The sequence below is a fragment of the Paramisgurnus dabryanus genome, chromosome 1 (genome assembly GCF_030506205.2).
Source record: "Paramisgurnus dabryanus chromosome 1, PD_genome_1.1, whole genome shotgun sequence".
In the NCBI taxonomy this organism is placed as follows: domain Eukaryota; kingdom Metazoa; phylum Chordata; class Actinopteri; order Cypriniformes; family Cobitidae; genus Paramisgurnus; species Paramisgurnus dabryanus.
The window spans coordinates 66,155,346-66,174,237 of record NC_133337.1 but is presented as its reverse complement, the minus strand read 5'-3'; the positions used below and the strand labels follow the sequence as shown (position 1 = coordinate 66,174,237).

Here is an 18,892-nt window from a genome sequence, read left to right as displayed (position 1 = left end):
CTTGTTCACGACAGTACTGCAGTTTGTGTGATTTCTTTAATTTTTTGTTAAATGCGAACATTTGCAGATTTTGCCAGGTGTATGTTAATTTATAAGCTCAACTGTACCATTTGATGAGCAATAAAATCAAAATCCATTTATTACAAAACAAAACAACAATGCTTAACCATCAAAATGTGCTAAATTAAATAAATGTATACATAAAAATGTATATAATATATTAATAAGCATTGAAGTAAATACTTCTGTGAAATACTTCCATTGTTAACATTTAAATACATAAATGTATATTATATGTGTAATCTTATCTAATCAAAATAATAAAAGATGTATTGTGATAATAAAAAAGAACTGACAGCTGCATAAAGTTAGAATTTTTTACCTAAAATATGCATCTTATCTGGCTTAATTATGGATAAAAGTAACCAGCTGGATATAAACTAATGCAAATGGATGGTAATAATCATAACATTAAACATTTGAGTTGGATTTATCTGCATGTACTTTTGTGTAACTGTTTGAGGTACTACTAAAATTAGCATCTTGTTAGCCAGGTTCCTGCTTTTGTTTTTCTGCTAATGCAGCATTTAGTAAGCAAATTAGTTACTTTATAATGATATGAAGCAAGGGATGCAACTCAGAAGCAACTATCGATATTGATTTTTGTCACCATTTAACTATCGGTGCCTATTAATCTGCAAAACCGATTGATCGATCTACCTCTAATATAATTTTTTTAAATTCATGTTCTCATATTAATTTACTTAGTGTTAATGTTACAAATGTGAGCATTATTCCAATGAACTACTACTTCTGTTCACTTTGTGTTGGTTTTAGACTTTATTACTTAATCCCGGGCCTCCAGTCAGTGGAAGCTTGCGTTAAGTATACATTTCTAGGACATTAAAGTACTGTTACATATCTTGTGTTATCCAGAACATTTTTCACGATTTTCTTGACATTGCTATCATATTTTTCAGATGCAGACTTTGAACAAACATGTAAGGATGTTGTGGAGTTGGTAAAACGCTACCAAAATGGCATTCCTCTCTCTAGAATAGCCGCTGTATTTAAACAGACATACGACAGGCCTTTGAAAAAGAAAGAACTAGGCTTCTCCTCAGTGGCACATTTCATTGACTCTCTCGGCAATCAGCTGTATGTAGACAAAGGCCAAATCTATTACAGGAGTGCCAGGTCTGAAACTTCATCCCCTGCAGGTACATGTCCGCTTGCATGGACCACATTTTTAAAAAAAATCACATATGTACGTTATTTCCTCATGCATCATCTTATGCTTTTCGTAGCATCCACGGCCAGCGGTGGGGTTTTTAAGGAGGCTGTGGAGCTCGTTCAGGAGAAACCAAATGGCATTCCTCTCAAGAAGTCTCAACCCACGTCCAGCGGTGGGGCTTTAAAGGAGGTTGTAGAGTTTGTTCGGGAGAATCCAAATGGCATTCCTCAAAAGAAGTCTCAACGCATGGCCAGGGATCAGGTTTTTAAGGAGGTTGTGGAGCTTGTTCAGGAGAATCCAAATGGCATTCCTCTCAAGAAGTTGACTATGTTCTTTAGCCAGAAGTACAGACGGAACCTGACAGTTTCAAAACTTGGTTTCACTTCAGTCGCTGCATTTATTCAGTCTTTGGAAGATGAGCTGCTTCTAGACCATGAGGAAATCATTCACAGAAAACACAGAGAAGCACCTGCAGGCCCAACACTTGCAGTCACAAAACTTGTGAAAAAAGAGCCAGATGAAGATAAACCTGTGAGGACTGGCACCCCTCCAGTCTGTTTTGGAGCTGATTCTTCTCTAAATAGTGAGGAAATGACCCAAGATGAACTTCTGAAGAAAGTTAAAGAGGTTATTAAGGTGTATCCAGCTGCCAGCCAATCCATTACTCAACTAAAGAACGGCTTCTTTCTCCTATTTGGGTCGACGCTGCCATTAAAACTCTACATGTCGTTGTATGAAAACCATACAGTTAAAAAGGGCATTTTATCTGGTCCAGTCGTAGATAATGCACAAGAAGGAGCAAAGAGCCTTGGTAAGAAATTAAAGGTTTTGTTGGGTAATGCACCATAGCATGTAGGGATGCTCCGATCGATTGATTGGCCACCGATCGGTATCAGACGATAATGGCATTAAATGACTCTATTGGTTCTCGCTGAATTTGCCGGTCTCGTGAACCGATCTTTCTGTTTTCTTTTGTCATCATAGGGATCCTGAATGCGGCTGCAATTAGAGACACTTTTTTACGTAATGCGAGCATTTTTATAACCAGTTGCTCATGTGCGAAATGCAGATTTGGATTTCTCTTTCTGCCTTTACAGAGATGTGTGTATTTTTTATGAGGAGGCGCTCCGGTCCTAACAGCGTGACTTGTCTTCACATCCACATCAAACAACGTATACAACACATATCTATCGCGGACAATTGCATCCTCATGCCAAAAATGTATTTTTTGCATGCATTTTAAAGTTTTGACCGTTTAAACTTTAACTTTCCTCACAGCTGAATCAGTATCCTGATCGGAGCATCCCTAATAGCATGTTTTCAATTCTTAAAAGTGTTTGTCAACTTTTTTCCTCTTGTAGAGCCACCGGAAAATATCAAGATGGTACAACCAAAACCTATGCCCATTGGGGTAAATGAACAAGTGGTCCGATCCAAGACAGGATCTCCATTGCTGCCATTTCAAAATATGACTGTCCCTACTCACAACTCACAACTGACAACCCCTAGTCATCTGTCCACCATAGATTTCCCTGCTCTTGGTTCAAACCTGTCCAAAGCTGAGGAGAAGAAGTTGATAGAAGGTCAGGGGCCAGTTTTCCATGAGTCCTTCTACAGCCAGTTGAGGGAGGTACATGGTGCCAACATGAGGGCAGCAGAAGCCTTGCAGGAAGAGAAAAGTGGTGTTGGACGACGAAGAGGGGCCACAAGCCCAGATGATGTGAACAGTTTGGCAGAATATGTCATAAGAGCCCTTGCAACCGAAGGAGAGCATGTCAATATCGACAGGGTCTGTGCTTTGTACACATGGGGGTTTTGCGCAACAAACTATTCGGCAAAACAGGTCACAACACTTCCAGTTTAGGTCTTTAGCGTGTGCTTCATTAAATATAGAGAAGTTTTACTTAAGATGCCTTCAGAGAAGCTGCATATACAAATTGATATTTTAAAGTTTTATTACTTTTCTATTGCACACTGATATTAAAACAGAATAAATACAACAAATGAAAACATCGAGCTTGGTTAGCTAAATACCCTAAAAAGTTTATTAATATGGACATCAGTACAATCTATTATTTACATTTTCTCGTCAGGTGGAAGTGATGAGACCTGTTTTCTGATTTGTTCATTTGACGTGAAGCAAAAAAACCATTATACCCCAAATCCTTGCCACATTACCATTAAAGATGCATTGGATCATGCCATAATTTGTTATTATTGTCTTCTGTTTTTCAGGTGATTAACAGAGTATGTTTACTTTCGCAAGTGTCGTCCTTGCATGAATTGAGGATTGATCCTTTTCGTCATCTACCTGTATTGAAGGAACTTCAGCGAACCATCAAAGAGATCAACATGTTTATCACGGTAAGAGATGTTAAACAGACATCCTAGAGCAGATTTACCATATTGTCCCGAATATAAGACAACATTTTGTTCACGGAAATGCCTCTCAATCAACAACGTTGTCTTATATTCAAGCTCTAGTCTAGATTATTACATGTCAATCATACCGTACACCCACAAAAATTTAGTAGGTGGCACCAAATACAGGTAAACAAGTTTACATGGACTGAAGCAACCTAATAAACTACAGTTTACAGTAAGGCAGACATCTACTCTTAATGAATTATGAATAGGCTACCTGTTTTTTGACAATGAAATGGACAGCCTAGTTTAATTGTTATGAACTCTTTCCCGCCAGCATTTTTTATGAGTTTAAATTAGTGCTGCCTCACGATTAGTCGCAACTTATCGTTTGCAGAAAATAAGTTTTTGTTTACATAATATATGTGGGTGGACTGTGTATAATAATTATGTATAAATAAATACATACACATGCATGTATAATTTAAAGAAAAATATATATTTATATAATAAATATTTATATATAATATAAATTATATACAAATATAAAACTTTATATACAAATGCAAATATTTCTTAGATATATACATGCATGTGTGTGTTTGTATTTATAAATAATTATTATACACAGGACACCCACATATATTATGTAAACAAAAACTTTTAATCTGCAAATGATTATTATTATAAATTCATACTATCTTCATTCTTATCACCTCTTCTTATCACAAATATCGGTTGGTTTCTTCAAAAAGAAATAATTTTCAGATATTTGAATTTTTTTGTAAAGGACTTTTGTTAGTAATCTGATTCAGAGCAATACACAGGAGTATTTACTGCTTTTGTATCCGTAGGCGCTTAAGTGTTATATAAGAGCACCACCTATTGAATAATAGCGGAAATATGGATTGCTGTAAAATCTCGTCATTGGCAGGGAAGAGTTTTCTCTAATACCACGGGGCTGTTGAATGCCTTATTTTGATTGGCTGAGAAATGTTCCATGGGTGTTTCATATTTTTCAATAAACCGCACACCTAACTTGTTAAATGTCTTAAAAATAGGCACCAGAGCAATGTTTGAGGTAACCGTGGTATAAGAGGAATAATTGACTCCGGTCCTTTGAATTATTCGAAAATAATCGCGTGGTGCCGCATTACCATCTTGGATGTGCATTATTTTCTTACAATTCAACAGCCTGTCGTCAATTATTGCTCACTTAATTGATGAGATAACTCGTCAATGGTGAGGAAAGTGTTAAAACGAACTGGAGGTTATATATGGTATTCCATATAAAACGTACTGAAGAATGTGAGGAACCAAACCGGTCCCCTTTGACTTATGAAAAATATTAAGAATTTTCTTTATAAAAGACAAGAGTTTTCCCAAAAGGTACACTTTGAAAATGGGGCAATGTTGTCTTATATTCTGGGAAAAAATGGTATTTACTAAATACACTGTTATATATTAAACCCATTTTTTTGTTATCCAATCATTTCTAAAAAAATTGTAATGGGTGGAGTCTTTTTATGGTGACTTGAAAGACAAAAATGTAACTCTGTTTATCCTGGTAATAATGATTGTTGTTGTGATTTTCTTTGTCAGTCAATGGAAGCGGTGTCTTCGGTGTGCACACTCTACGAACTGAGTCAGGCTCTGGCCAACCTGAAGAACAAGAAGCGTTTTGAAGAGCTTCACCTGGGCCCTCTCTGCAAGATCCCTCTTATTCACCGCATGTTCAAAATAGATGCAAATACTAAAGATGATGACATACATCAGATTGAAACTGTGGACATTCTTAGGGTGAGTGAGTATGGTACAAGTTAAGCTAGAAGTGTAGTTCAATTTTTACGCATGCGCGAAGGTCCGCGTACAGTGCAAAGTTCACACGCATACTATTCTGATGACGGAATTTGCGTCATGCATACAGGAGAGTGTAGTATGTAGCTCAGGAGATGCATTGGATTTTGGCGCGATGCACATACGTTGAACGTACATGTTCGAGTCAAATAAACTATAGTTGTTTCCCAATTCGAAGGCTGCATTCTAAGAGTGATTGCGTTACAGCAGTGCGACTGAAGTCAGTAAGGCTGTCTCAATTCGAAGGTTGCTTAAAATGCAACGTCAGTATGCATTCTTTTTCCAAGCTGAAAGAATGGACCAGCCTTTGAACTGGGACCATGGACTGTAAATAATATGGACTTAGTGCGATGATGTCACCCATAGGTTTGTGAAGAGCTTTTTGAAACCAATAGTTGGTGTGGGCTGCAGTTGCCAACTTGGAATCGCATCACCATGGATTACTCGTGAATAACCGAAAATGGGTAAAGAGGTGGGACGTGGGTTAAGCTGAGGTTGCTGGGTGCTGAAACCATGCCCGCCTAGCTCAACGGTAGTGACATCAGTGACAGTTCGCCTGTCACTCAAGTGGCCACGCTCTTGATTATGCAGAACTTTAATGCTTAATATAATTTAAACTGATCGGTTACAAAAATATTCACCCCCTCACAATTAGCATGAAGGGCAAAATTAGCTATAGACCAAAAAAGACCTTTTATACCAGACTGTAAACACCGTTATTTCTGCTGTAAAGTAGGGCATTTTAAGATGGAGGTCTATGGGATTGACTATCTTTTGGAGCCAACCTCTAGTGGCCAATCCATGAATTACAGTTTAAGTCACTTCAGTGTTGGCTTTACGACAGAGATCGGAGGTTTGGCCTTTGATTGGGACACAGCTTATGCTTTGAAATTCGATTGTGGATTCGACTGTTCTCGTACATAAAAAAAATGTCTTTCTGCTTGATGTAGAGCCTCCGGATTTTCAGGAGAAAAAGCAGGGCACAAAGAGTTGATCTTGCAGATTTTCTCAAGTCCCTTGCCGATCAGTACAGCTGCGAGTCGCCATATGAACTCGGCATCAGGATCCAAAGTCTAGGACTGCCCATTGCGGTAAGAATTTTATAAAAAATGATAAGGGTGATGTTTGCCATTCTGGTAGTTAAATTTTCACATTTCTCTGAATTTTCTTTTTAATGCTGTGTATTTAGACATTAAATAAGGCAACAGCTGCTGAGCATATCTGCATGGATAGGGCCAGAGAAACTATTCAGAAGGAAATAGTGGAGGAGGTGGAAGCCAAACTGTTTAAGATCAAGAAGAACCTGCTGGACCCAGCTCAAGGACCTGTGATCTTCTCACAGACAGGCAGCAATGAGCTTAGAAAGAAATATGTTAATCTGACCGCCTCTGATGCTGTCCTGGAAGTCTTCATCAATTCTGAAGGCATCTTCAGTCATAGTATGACTAAGGTGAGTCTCTGGTTTGTCTCGTTTGCAAGCAAATGACTGTACTAAACAGGATAAAACTGCTTGTGCCTTTTTTTGTGCTATAAGCAAAAATGATTCCTTAAATTCTTTGGCTTTTTGCAATTTTGCAATCCAATTTTTTTGATGACACGATCAAATAGTAACCAACGCAGAGTGAGAGGTGCAGCATTACAAGTTTCATTTATCATTTAAAATCAAGACATCCTGAACAACATGCAGTGCATGAGAAAGACGGCGGTGACTATGATCCTGGGTACTTTGCTAAATGCAAAAAGCAGTCCATTGTATTAATGCCATTTCTTTATGCCCGTTGTTCGCCATGTTTGTTTACTGTGAAGTCACGTTTGGCCTGCAAGAGTGGGTGTGTAATTGAAGCCCCTTATAAGAGTCTTTGAGTGTTTTCACATATGTTGGTGCGCACCGTGGTGCGGCCTCGGAGCGCACCAAAATACATTGTATCATTTTTCAGTTAGTGCGGTCCGTGTTCACATATTTGTTTTTTACTGTACTCGAAATGCCGCACCATACACCATGTGACAACGGTCAGTGCTGTCATTGGTTTCTGACAGCTCTTACCGTCTCATGACCACCCCCACGTTTCCACGACAACCAGCCTGACAGGGAGAGCGAAGCTATCAAGATGTGGAGATAAACGATGCACGTCTTTTCGAAGTTTCTTTGCTTAAACGCGAAATTGCGTAGCTGTTCTATTAAAGCCTTTCTTATGGAGCCGTTTGCTAAAAAGCCAGTAATGTCACTATTTGTGTGTGGAGGACAGCTATGCATTTATAAAATCATCAGCTCAAACGTAAAGGAGACAGCGAATCTCAGTATCGGACCAGGATTGGCTTGTTTGTTGTTAACCCACAATATAACACCCGGCTCACGCCATGACGGAAGCCCAGTGGCTCAAACGTGGAGAACTTCCTGTTTTGGTACGGCCCGAAGTCCAGCAGTGTTCACACCACAGGTGGGTCGCCCCAGAGTTCGGCGACAGCCGCTCCGAGACCACCTGTTTAGAGCGGTTTCGGAGCGGCCGTTTAGTGCGCACCCGAGTGCGGCTGTTGTGTTCACACTGACCCAAACGAACCGTACTCTGAGCAACACGTCATTTGGGCCGACCTAAACAGTGTATATGTGAAAACACCCGTTAAGAGTGTTTATTTAATGCTTTCAAAGACAAAGCTTAAGGCTAGTCCTAGACAAGTTGTGTTTTTAGGTACTGATTCAGAGGTGACAGGCTAGAGAAGGAGCGACATTCAGAATAACTTCTGTTTCTTCTAATCTTCTAATCCCACCCTGACATTATATGAACAATTACTGCTTATATCATCACAGTCATTTTTGTCCTCCAGGGAATATTTTGATGGATCTTTCCCTCTTTGTTAGTTCACGCTATGGAAGTCACCTGATTGGGATATGATAGACATATTGGTCTCCTTCTCCTCTGTTTAGTTGATTTGAATCCTTCATTTCAAAAGTTCAGCAAGAAAAACTGATTGTACTTTGTGCTTTTCTTCATTTTTATCCTCAGACTGTTCAGACGTTCCTGTCATGCATACAAAGAGACAGGCTAGCAAGAGCCTTATTCCAGCTTGCAATATGCTGTGGCTCCTTGGAGTCCCCCCAGGACCTTGTAGCTAAAGAGAAACCTCAGAATAAAGCAGAAGCAAAGAAAGCTAAAGATGAAAGGACTACAGGGTCTCTTCCCACTGAAGGTTTTCTGATTTTGTCTTATTTTTCTTTCACTTTAACATAAGCCTTTTTTTTTACAGAAGTCACAGACAAATATCAAGATATTTTCACACCAACATTAAGTAAGGGACAATGTATAGGCAGCAGGTTGTTATCGTAGAAATAAGCCTTGACAGTCTGATCAGTCTTGTATCACACTGAAGGGACTTAGTCCGCAATAACAGCATGCTGCCTGTACATTATCCTGCTTATTACATGGCTATTTACCTCATAGGTGCAGATCTCCACTTAGCGCCGTGATGCATCACCACCTTGAGTGTGCATTATTTTCGAATAATTCAATGGCTCGTCGTCAATTATTCCTTATCTAACGTACCTGTACGTTACGCTACCTGTACCATAAAATGTCTTGAATCAGAATCAAGCATTTTAGAGGGCGGTGTTGTGATAAAATTTAAATTGAAAGAATCATGTAAAGTGTAACAAATTGCAAAGTGACATTAAATCTAATACTTTGTGGGCATGTACATTTTTTGGGAATTGAACCCATGACTTTGGTGTTGCTAGCTCCATGCTCTACCGGTTAAACTATTGGCTTAATAAGTCATGACGTAAGGAATGCTGTTTTCAGGTCTAACCCTCCACTCATTCCAATAGAGGATATTATTTTAACAGCCGTTTATGAACACTACTTATTCATATTACACATTTAAAAGGGGACATATCATGAAAATCCGACTTTTTCCATGTTCAAGTGCTATTATTACCTAGTGCTTTTATCAACATAGAAAATGTGAAAAAGATCAACCCAGTTACTTAGTTTTGGTAAACCATTCTATGCAAGCAAAAAAATAGGTAATTGAAATTTGGTTCCCCTTGTGAAGCGGGATCTTATTGTAATAATCCCGCCCCTTACGCCCCATTCAGACAGCCGATGATCAGTAGTAGCAGAGCGACGTAATAACATTCATTTCAATGGAAGCTTGGCGACTTCCGGGGACACGAGCGAAAGTGACCGTTGGCGACCATATGGGCGTGTCCAGCGTCGCGAGAAAGTTAAGAAAAGTTTAACTTTATGCAAATGATGAACGAATTTTAGGAGGGACTACCAATGGGAGCAAAGCATTGGAGTTCACGTCATCCTTCTCTCGTCAGTTACTGGAGTGGACGTTACTCATTTGTCTGTGACAAGCAGATTTAGACATGCCTCATTAAAAAATACCAGCTGTCTGAATGGGGCATTAATCTGCACAATCCAACCACGGCACTGCAATTTAGTGTAGAGGGAGAAATAATTGACCCGACAATTGAGTTTCAATTTCAACAAACCACCATTATGGCGATCAGTGTTTGCATTTCAGCAGTTAATTTGCAATTTGTAATAGAAGTGATAATTTGATTTCTTTAACATTTTTGCACATTTTGCAAGTTTTCTCATCACTGTTATTTGCACAGCTGAGATGAAGAGCTACTTTGAGGAGTGTGTCTCCAGCTTCAGAAACACTATTACTCTGGCCTACCTGCGCACACTGGAGAAAAAGATCGTAGATCACTTTAAATTCAAAGATTTTAGTCAGCTACAGCAAGGAACTTTTTTGGATTTCATAGTCAAAAACAAAAAGGTACGTGTTCCTATTTTCCTCTCATTTTCATTGTAGGTGTATCAGGTTTGTCTGTTACAAGTCTCCTTGTTTTATTGCTTCTGCAGACTTTACAGGAGACAGCAGGAGGCGCTCTCTCCATTGACAACCAGGACCCTGGGTTGTATGGCTTCAGACCTTGCAGACAGGATGTGTTTGAATTCATAAAGCAGTGTGGCGAGGGAGATGTGAGTTTTTGATGCATGTTACATGTCAAAATGTCTTTGCACAGTGAAATAGATCACGTCTCTGATTAATATTTTCGTGACAGTTGAAAGGCCTCCTGCTTGCAGAAACATTTTACATGCACAGAATAACAAGCAGACTTTAAACGCAGTGTTACACTAGACATGGGAATTGTCTTGACATGCTGTTAAAGTTTCTTCTTTCTTATTTTGAATCAGATGGCATTTGTGGAGGCCGCTCTGAGGTGTCATTACCGGATAAAGGACAGCCGGGAGCTTGGTCACGGGCCTTTAAGTTTTCTTGTAAATTGCACCCAGCGGCAAAAAGAACTTAGCGGAGATGACATCAACAGTGTTGTACGCTACGAGTGTCCTTTGCTCCCCATTGATTCTGGGTGAGGCGAATACATTCCTTTCACTTTACTTTTACTCAAGCACTCATCACTAAAATCTGATAAATCTTTATAAAGCAACGCAAAACATCAGGCCAAAAATAGCTATGCTACCAGTCAAATGTTTTCATCTATCCATTTTCTATCTGTTTTCTACATATTAGAAAAATTTTGATATTATTTAATTATTAGAATAATTGTTATTATTATCAAAAACTATGAAGTTAAACAATTGAGTTTTACCATTTTGGAATCCATTCAGCCGATCTCTGGGTCTAGCGGTACAACTTTTAGCATAGCTTAGCACAATTACTTATCTGATTAGACCATTAGCATCTTGCTCAAAAATAACCAAAGAGTTTTTTTTTCATATTTAAAACTCAACTTCTGTAGTTACATCATGTAGTAAGAATGACGGAAAACTCTCAATAGCTGGGGACTATTTTCGGGAACTAAAATGGTACGGTAGCCATGGTACGGCAGCAAAGTCCTTGATTATTACACCAGAATGAGATTATAGTTCCTAGCCATATCTACATAGAAAATCGCCACTTTTAATTTTCTGTCTGTCTTAGTACACGATGTAACTACAGAACAGTCAAGTTTTAAATAGGAAAAATATCAAAACTCTTTCATTATTTTTGAGCGCGATGCTAATGGTCTAATCAGATTCCATTAATTATGCTAAGCTATGCTAAAAGTGGTACCTCCAGACTGGGAGATCGGCTGAATGGATTCCAAAATGAACCTATTTTCAAGAAAGGTGGAGTGTCCCTTTAAACCTATTGTTTTGTACGTTGATGCTGGTCATTCAGCCATCAAAACACAGAAAATATATCATTTTAATAAAAGTAAACATGCTTACAACATGAGAAATTAGTGATTAGCCAATAGGGTAATATCCAAAACAGATAATATGTACATTTTATCAGAAATAAATAAAACTGTAACCTAGGTTTAAGAGTAACGTAGAGTAGCTTCTGCTTACCTTCCGTTCTCTCTTAGTCTGCATGGCATAATATAAGACCCACGGTTGCCAGATCTGTATAACAAAACTAGCCCCATGATGAATATAAAATCTTTTTTTATAAATAAAACCATCTTACATTGCGATTGACAGCTGATGAATGGCACATAGGTGACTGATTTAACCAGCAAAAAAACATCCAGCTGCACTTTAAAATTAGTCTAGTTCCATGGGAAAACCACAGACAGATATAGATTGACATTATAGATCGACATGACAAGTACATCCTAAAAAAGTCATATATTAAAGAAACGTCATATGAGCAAGTAATATATCTGCCGCTTCATAAGAAACATTAGGTTAGAAACATACTTTTATACAAGTGATTAATTAATGCGCAATTAGGTTAGAATATAAATTACACATTGACACTTCAAAGCTAGCAAGAAAAATACAGCTTGTGTAAGAGTAACTGTAAGCCTTAAATTTGTAATGATTGAATCTAAATACAATGTGTGCGTGTGTGCTCTTAGAAGTTGTATGCCAGATACAGTGGGTTTGCTGGGAGAGGTAAGCCGTGATCAAGCACTGGCGAGTCTGCTGTCTGCCCCCCTGCTACAGGACCTGGAGGAATGGAGCCATTGGGAGCTGGTGTTTCAGCCCAACCATGGTCCTCTAAAAGACTTCATTGACAAGTACTGTGGTGGGTCACGTCAGTGGACACTTTAGAAACTTATGTCTTCATGTTTTTTTTTCATTAGTTGCTTTGTAAGTTTATCCTCATGTTGATTCATACCCATATGACTCGCCTCTGTGTAACACAAGGAAGAAAGTCGAATGTCTTAGCCACTGTTTGTCAACAGTGATAGTATGTAGTGAGGGGATGATGAGAAAGGTCAACTGTAAATTAATGTAGTGTATGTAACTTCTAAATATTCTGAAGTCATAGGATACTTTTCGTCAGTAGTTGCTAATAATTTTCCTTCTGCTGCAACCTAAGATATAGCTCAGAATTGGTTTCGACTTATTTTATGATGCCATTGTGGTGCAGTTTTGGTGCAAATTGGCTCAATCAAATGCTTTTGTATCACCAGCCACACCTTCATGTTTGCAGGTAAAACAAGACTGCTTGCTCTTGAGGTGTCTCCTGGTCGACTGCTGAGGGTCACTACGGATACGAGTGACAAACACTTCTCAAAGGCAGCTCAAGATCTGGACCCAGTTGGTACAGCTGGCCACTTGGTCTCCATTGTGGTGGCTGATGGGATACCCAACACCCCCACAGCGCTTCTGGCCAATCACATGGAGAGTGCATTGAATATAGCAGTTGCTCAGGAAGGTAGGAGGTGCTCTTCTCGCACAGCAAGTGTCACAATACTTCAGTCATGTCTCTGCTAGCTTACGTCACTGCCCTTCACACTTTAATCTGAGCTCTTTGTAAAAAGAGCCGTGTAATAACCAATGATAATCACAGCAAATGTCTTGTTTGCATTCTTTATTGAAAACAGATATAACACCAGGGGAAGATGGCTACTTGTACAGCGCTGTGGCTAAATTTGTGCTAGAATGCATCACGCTGATGCCTACAAGAATTTGCAAGGAGCTTCTTCAGCAGGTACGGAGGAGTGCTGCCCATTTCTAGGATTTTAGTTGCAAAATAATTATTATGTCTTCCCATTCCCCTAAAAAATTCTTAAAGCACCAGCTTTTATCAGGGGTATACAAATTTTGGTAAATGTTAATAAGCAAAGATAATTTCCCATTATGATTCTGATGTTATAAAAAAGTTGTTGCTGGAGACAAGTATGCTGGCAAAGATGATGTCTTGGTAGCAGGTGGGTGGGTATCAAAGGCACTCTCATAAGGGGGAAAAAGTGCTATATCTGGGTTGTTGTCATGACAACTATTTGCAAGTGTCACTTAGCAGGGCACATTCTTCGGGGGGTTAGAAGATCACTCTTCTGTCAGATCATTAGCTTGTAGTGCTGTTTCTTCATTCCCCTTATAATGTAAAAATTTTTACCAAGTTCAAAGAGAGGTTAGTATATACCCTAGAGCAGGGGTCTCCAACATGGTGCCCGCCAAAGCACATTCTATTAATAGCCTCATTTTTATATTTTTTAAATATTTTTATATTAGCTTGTCTTTTTTATGTATAATAACATTTTAAACAATGACAAAACATATTAACAGAGAAAAGTATTAACAAAAAGTAGCCCTCCATATTGTTTTATCCATTGTGGTAGCCCTTGCTCACAAAAAGTTTGGAGACCCCTGCCCTAGAGGATGTAAAGTTTATGATTAGCGATTATATATATTTATGTGTGTGTGTGTGTAATCCTAGGATATCAATTTATTATACAGTATATTTATCTTATTTAAAATAGGCAAAAGCAGATTATGTTGGTGTTATCGTTTTTGATGCATACTATTACTTAACTCTTACATTATTTTGCAGGTGTTTTTAGAGCCGCTCTCTAAAGTGCTTGGTCAGGCCAAATCTAAAACGCTCCTCCTGGACGCTGCACAATCAAATTCACGTTACCTGAACAAACTTCATCAAATGGGACTCTTGCTCGGTATAACCGAGTGGCGAACTGACTTCAACAACAAACTTGTTCTGCCAGTGATTCCTGAAGTGCCCTTACCGATACAGGTTTGAATTTCTTGCTGGATTAAAATCATTGTTTCCTATATGATTGCAAGAGGCACAAGTCACTAAAACATTAAACAAATTGTAAGGTAGTCTAATGGCAATGCCATTTCTCTATATATTGTTCCATGTATATTCGCACTCAGATTTGCACCAAAACAACTGATCCGAGACCGCCTGAATGAGGTGGTCTCGGCCCAACTGCAATCTGTATAAGTGTGAAAGCAATTCAACCCAATAGAACAACGAACAAGCCATCTTATTGCTTTTTTAACCATAAGCATACCTGATAGCTCTGTTGTGATGAATTGTGGTGTGCATATCAATGACATTCCACACCAAGGCGCACCTCTTCCTTATAAAATGTCTTCTAATTGCTCTTCTCAGCAATAGGTACATGGTAAAAATTTTGTTTTGACTTCTGCTCACAATAATGAAGTATTATTACAAAAAAAAAACAATAATCCCACAAAGCTGCTGACTGTCAATCCTGACGGACAACTTTGAGCAGAATCACAGAAAATAAACAGATGCACTCTGACCAATTTAAGGAGAGTTTACTCGCATGTGACTTGTATTAACAAAGTCTGGTTGGTTTGGAAATATTGCCTTGTATAGACGGTTTCCGTGCGTTGTCGCGGTTAAGCGTCTGGTCAGAACTTTACTTCCTGTTTCAATTTTTTTAATGGTCTGACTAGTTGCTAAACTGAACTCTTGAACAAATAACTCGTCAAAAAAATAACAAATGTTTTGGTTTCCTGGGTTATCTACTACTGAAAACAACCATAGTAAATCAGACATGCCAGTCCAGCTTACATTGAAATGAACCAAAAAGAGGAAATAAAATAAAACAAGAATTATTATATACATGATACTGAGAAAAAATACTGTCTTTATTCCATTCGGAATGTTGTATTAAAAGCAATATAAGCAAAGTAAAAAACAAACAAACATTAAACCTAACCCTACAGTGACAGCGGCAAGAAACCAAAAATCAATTGCTGTATAATGGAAAAAAATGAGAAACCAGACCCAACCGCGAGGGTCGGTTCTCATCTAGCATATTAATATAAGACTGCTGCAACTAGATGAAGATTAATGTCTGTGCAGGATCATAACATTAAAAAAGTCTGTCTCATATTTCCATTGCTTCTAGCTAATGCAGGCTACCGCTGTAGTCAATAGGTGGCATGAGGAGGAGCATCTGGTTGAGCCGCAGCTGGAATGAATGTTGGGCCAAACTCAAGTTGGTTGAGACATAGAGACAAAACAAGCTGATATTAGCATAGATGGCGCTTACAGTCACATTTAATGTAGAAGTTATACAGTATGATAACTACAGGTTAACTGCAGCATAAACATGTTAGGGCAATGAATTAGACCAATGCGTGTTAATGCAGATCAAATGCAAGACCCTCTAAGTGCGTGTGACATGTTCTCTTGTAAATGAGTTGAAAATTTGTTCATATTTTTGCATGTTAATTATAAATATGGGAAACACTGTATAATGTACCTGATGTTTGAGCTATTGTTGAATTGTGGCACATTTTTTATTCCCAGCAGTCTGTGGTGGAGGATTCAATGAGTGACATGTCATCTGTATTAAGCCTGAATTTGGTGGACAATGAAGAGGAAACTGTGCTAAGCACTTCCTCTAGCAGCCACAGAGGAGCCAATCAGCACGGTGAACTTTGCATCATTATTTGAGATTTTTTTTTTTAAAACAGGCTTATTTTCCTGCTCTCCTAGAGTTAAACAATTGAGTTTTACCGTTTTGGAATCCATTCAGATGATCTCCGGATCTGGTGGTACCACTTTTAGCATAGTTTAGCAAAATTCATTGAATCTGATTATACCATTAGCATTGCGTTCAAAAATAACAAAGGAGTTTCGATATTTAAAACTTGACTCCTCTGTAGTTACATTGTGTACTAAGAACGATGTAAAATGAAAAGTTGCATTATATCATTGGTTATTTTCAAGTGCGATGCTAATGGTCTAATCAGATTCAATCGAATTATTCTAAGCTATTCTATAAGTGGTACCACTTGACCGGGAGATTGGCTGAATGGATTCCAGAACGGTAAAACTCAATTGTTTAACTCTAGGACAGCTGGAAAATTAGCATATATTTTTTTTTAAAGCAGCGTGTCCCTTTTAATAAAAGGTGTATTACATCAATTCAGCTTTTTAATTATATAAGTTATATGTATAGCACTTTGCATAATTTGTATTGTTTAAAGCAGGTCTAGAAAGATTAGTGCCTTACCTTTAGTGAGCCAAAGGCGAGAGTGCCAAGATATTAAGCAGATCAGGAAGAAACATTGGGAGGAACCAAAGCTCATCTGGGGAATCCTTACTCCTTTGGCTGATTTATTTGCGAATAAATCAAAACTATCGAATGATACAAATCTAACTCAATGAATGATGTTGTGAGAAAAAAAGATATATTATTTTGTTGCATGTTCAGTGTAGCCACTGCATTTATCAAGCACCTTCTTAAGGTTTCACCTTTGGATGCTTTTTAAACAGTGGAAGGAATTCCCAGTTTTGATAGTCTCTTATTGGTTGCTTGCCTGTTAAAATGCCCAACTTACAGAAAATAAACTGTGAGGGAGTTAATTTTTTTTGTAACTCATCCGTTTAAATTATATTAAGCCTTAAAGTTCTGCTTAATTATGCGTGGTGATGTGCTGCCAAGATGGTGATGGCAGCCTCTGCCAACTATTGGCTTTAAAAAGCCCTTCACAACTTATGGGTGACGTCACAGACACTTCGTCCATATTTTACAGTCTATGATATGGCGCCTTTAATGCATTTCCATGCTTCTTTTAATTCAGACCAAGGAGGTGGTGATGATGATGATGATGATGATGAGCAGATGTTTGAACTGGTCTCTGAGGTTGGTGATATCACAGACAGCAGTGTGGAGGAAGAAGACCCAGACAGAGAAGTTCAGGCTGAAGATCAGAAATCTTCAGATCAACCAGAGGAAGATTCAGATGGCAATGAGCACAAAGCCATCATAGAGGACATCAGGTTTATTTTACTCTTCACTAGCTACAGTCTGCACATGCTTTATTCCAAGCTAAATAGATTTATGCATTAATGTCTTTTTAATAAGGCTTAAAACAGTTTTAATGAAGTTATGATCAGTACTAATGCTGTCCCCACTGCTGCCCCCATTTTTTGTAGGAAAACTGAGTTTGGCATCGGTGTCGAGCTCAATGAGGAGGGTCAGAACTTAATGAGAAAGCAGCAGGCAAGACTGGGAAGAAGCCTGGAACGTCTCTCAACTGAGCTCTATAGCAAAGACACCCACTTCGTCCTTGAGCTCATACAGGTCAATCAAATTTTTTAAAGTAGCGCATCACTTCTGACTAATAGAAATTGTAATAGCTTTTATAAAATAAATTGACTTTGTGTGCAGAATGCTGATGATAACAACTATCCTAATGGAGGAGAGCAGCCAGCTCTGACCTTTGTGGTGGAGAAAGACTGCATCACCATCTTGAACAACGAATGTGGGTTCGAGGAGAAAAACATTCGTGCCATCTGTGATGTCGGCAGGAGCACGAAAGGAAAACATAAATATGGCTACATCGGTACTTAAAAACAAGCCTTTTTTGGTTCTCATGTATTGTTTTTATTGTACTGTGCGTGTGGTAAAATGTTTTACGTTATTAATGAATCAGGATTTTTTTATAGTTTTGTCTCCATGCTCCTACATCTTGTTTTACAAATACCTCTTTTTTTGTGTGTGATGCAGGGCAAAAGGGCATTGGCTTTAAATCGGTTTTCAAAGTCACTGACTATCCTGAGATCCACTCCAATGGCTTCCACATTAAATTCGACAAGACCAGCGGCCCCATGGGATACATTCTGCCTCACTGGGTTGACCGGGAAAGACCTGTGAGCTCTGTTGCCAAGGAGATTGCAGAGAAAAGGTAAAATATAAGATTTATATAGAAAAAACTTTTGTTAAATTCAATATTGTTAGTGGTGACACAGTAAAGTCACATTTCTTTATATAGCGTTTTTGCATCAAAGCAGCTTTACAAATAAGACAAAGAAAAAAACACTGGGAAATTATTAAATATATATTATAAAAAATAGAATATATATTAATATTGCACATTTAATTTGTTCTCATAAATAGATTATAATCTAATAAAATATTTTTTTTTCTTTGACTTTCAAACATTTAGTGAATTCATATTATAAATAACAGCCATCATATTAACATGACATGCTTTGCCATCTTACATGGAAATGGCGCTTAAAAGGATAGTTCACCCAAAAATGCTTGCCATCATTTTCTCCCTTTCATGTTGTTATAAACCTGTATATGAATTTCTTTGTTCTGTTGAACAGAAAAAAATATTTTGAGGAATGTTTGTAAAAAACATGAGCCGCCTTAACTTCAATATTATTCAT

At 38.2% G+C, this 18,892-nt stretch overlaps 1 protein-coding gene across 4 annotated transcripts in view; it reads left to right on the top strand.

Moving 5' to 3' along the window:
• Positions 1-18,892, top strand: part of LOC135734657 (uncharacterized) — a 62,611-nt gene that overhangs the window by 10,267 nt on the left and 33,452 nt on the right. For 3 of the 4 annotated variants that reach the window (XM_073815876.1, XM_065253531.2, XM_065253533.2), the window contains 20 exons: positions 981-1,220; positions 1,308-2,045; positions 2,596-3,023; positions 3,470-3,598; positions 5,201-5,398; positions 6,406-6,546; positions 6,645-6,905; positions 8,458-8,641; positions 10,074-10,240; positions 10,327-10,446; positions 10,663-10,838; positions 12,336-12,505; positions 12,917-13,141; positions 13,311-13,417; positions 14,261-14,458; positions 16,016-16,139; positions 17,296-17,494; positions 17,651-17,798; positions 17,886-18,060; positions 18,225-18,402. In XM_073815876.1, the coding sequence (XP_073671977.1) occupies positions 981-1,220; positions 1,308-2,045; positions 2,596-3,023; positions 3,470-3,598; positions 5,201-5,398; positions 6,406-6,546; positions 6,645-6,905; positions 8,458-8,641; positions 10,074-10,240; positions 10,327-10,446; positions 10,663-10,838; positions 12,336-12,505; positions 12,917-13,141; positions 13,311-13,417; positions 14,261-14,458; positions 16,016-16,139; positions 17,296-17,494; positions 17,651-17,798; positions 17,886-18,060; positions 18,225-18,402 (4,306 nt within the window). The remainder of the gene's footprint in view (positions 1-980; positions 1,221-1,307; positions 2,046-2,595; positions 3,024-3,469; positions 3,599-5,200; positions 5,399-6,405; positions 6,547-6,644; positions 6,906-8,457; positions 8,642-10,073; positions 10,241-10,326; positions 10,447-10,662; positions 10,839-12,335; positions 12,506-12,916; positions 13,142-13,310; positions 13,418-14,260; positions 14,459-16,015; positions 16,140-17,295; positions 17,495-17,650; positions 17,799-17,885; positions 18,061-18,224; positions 18,403-18,892) is intronic. The other variant, XM_065253532.2, reaches the window with a different exon arrangement.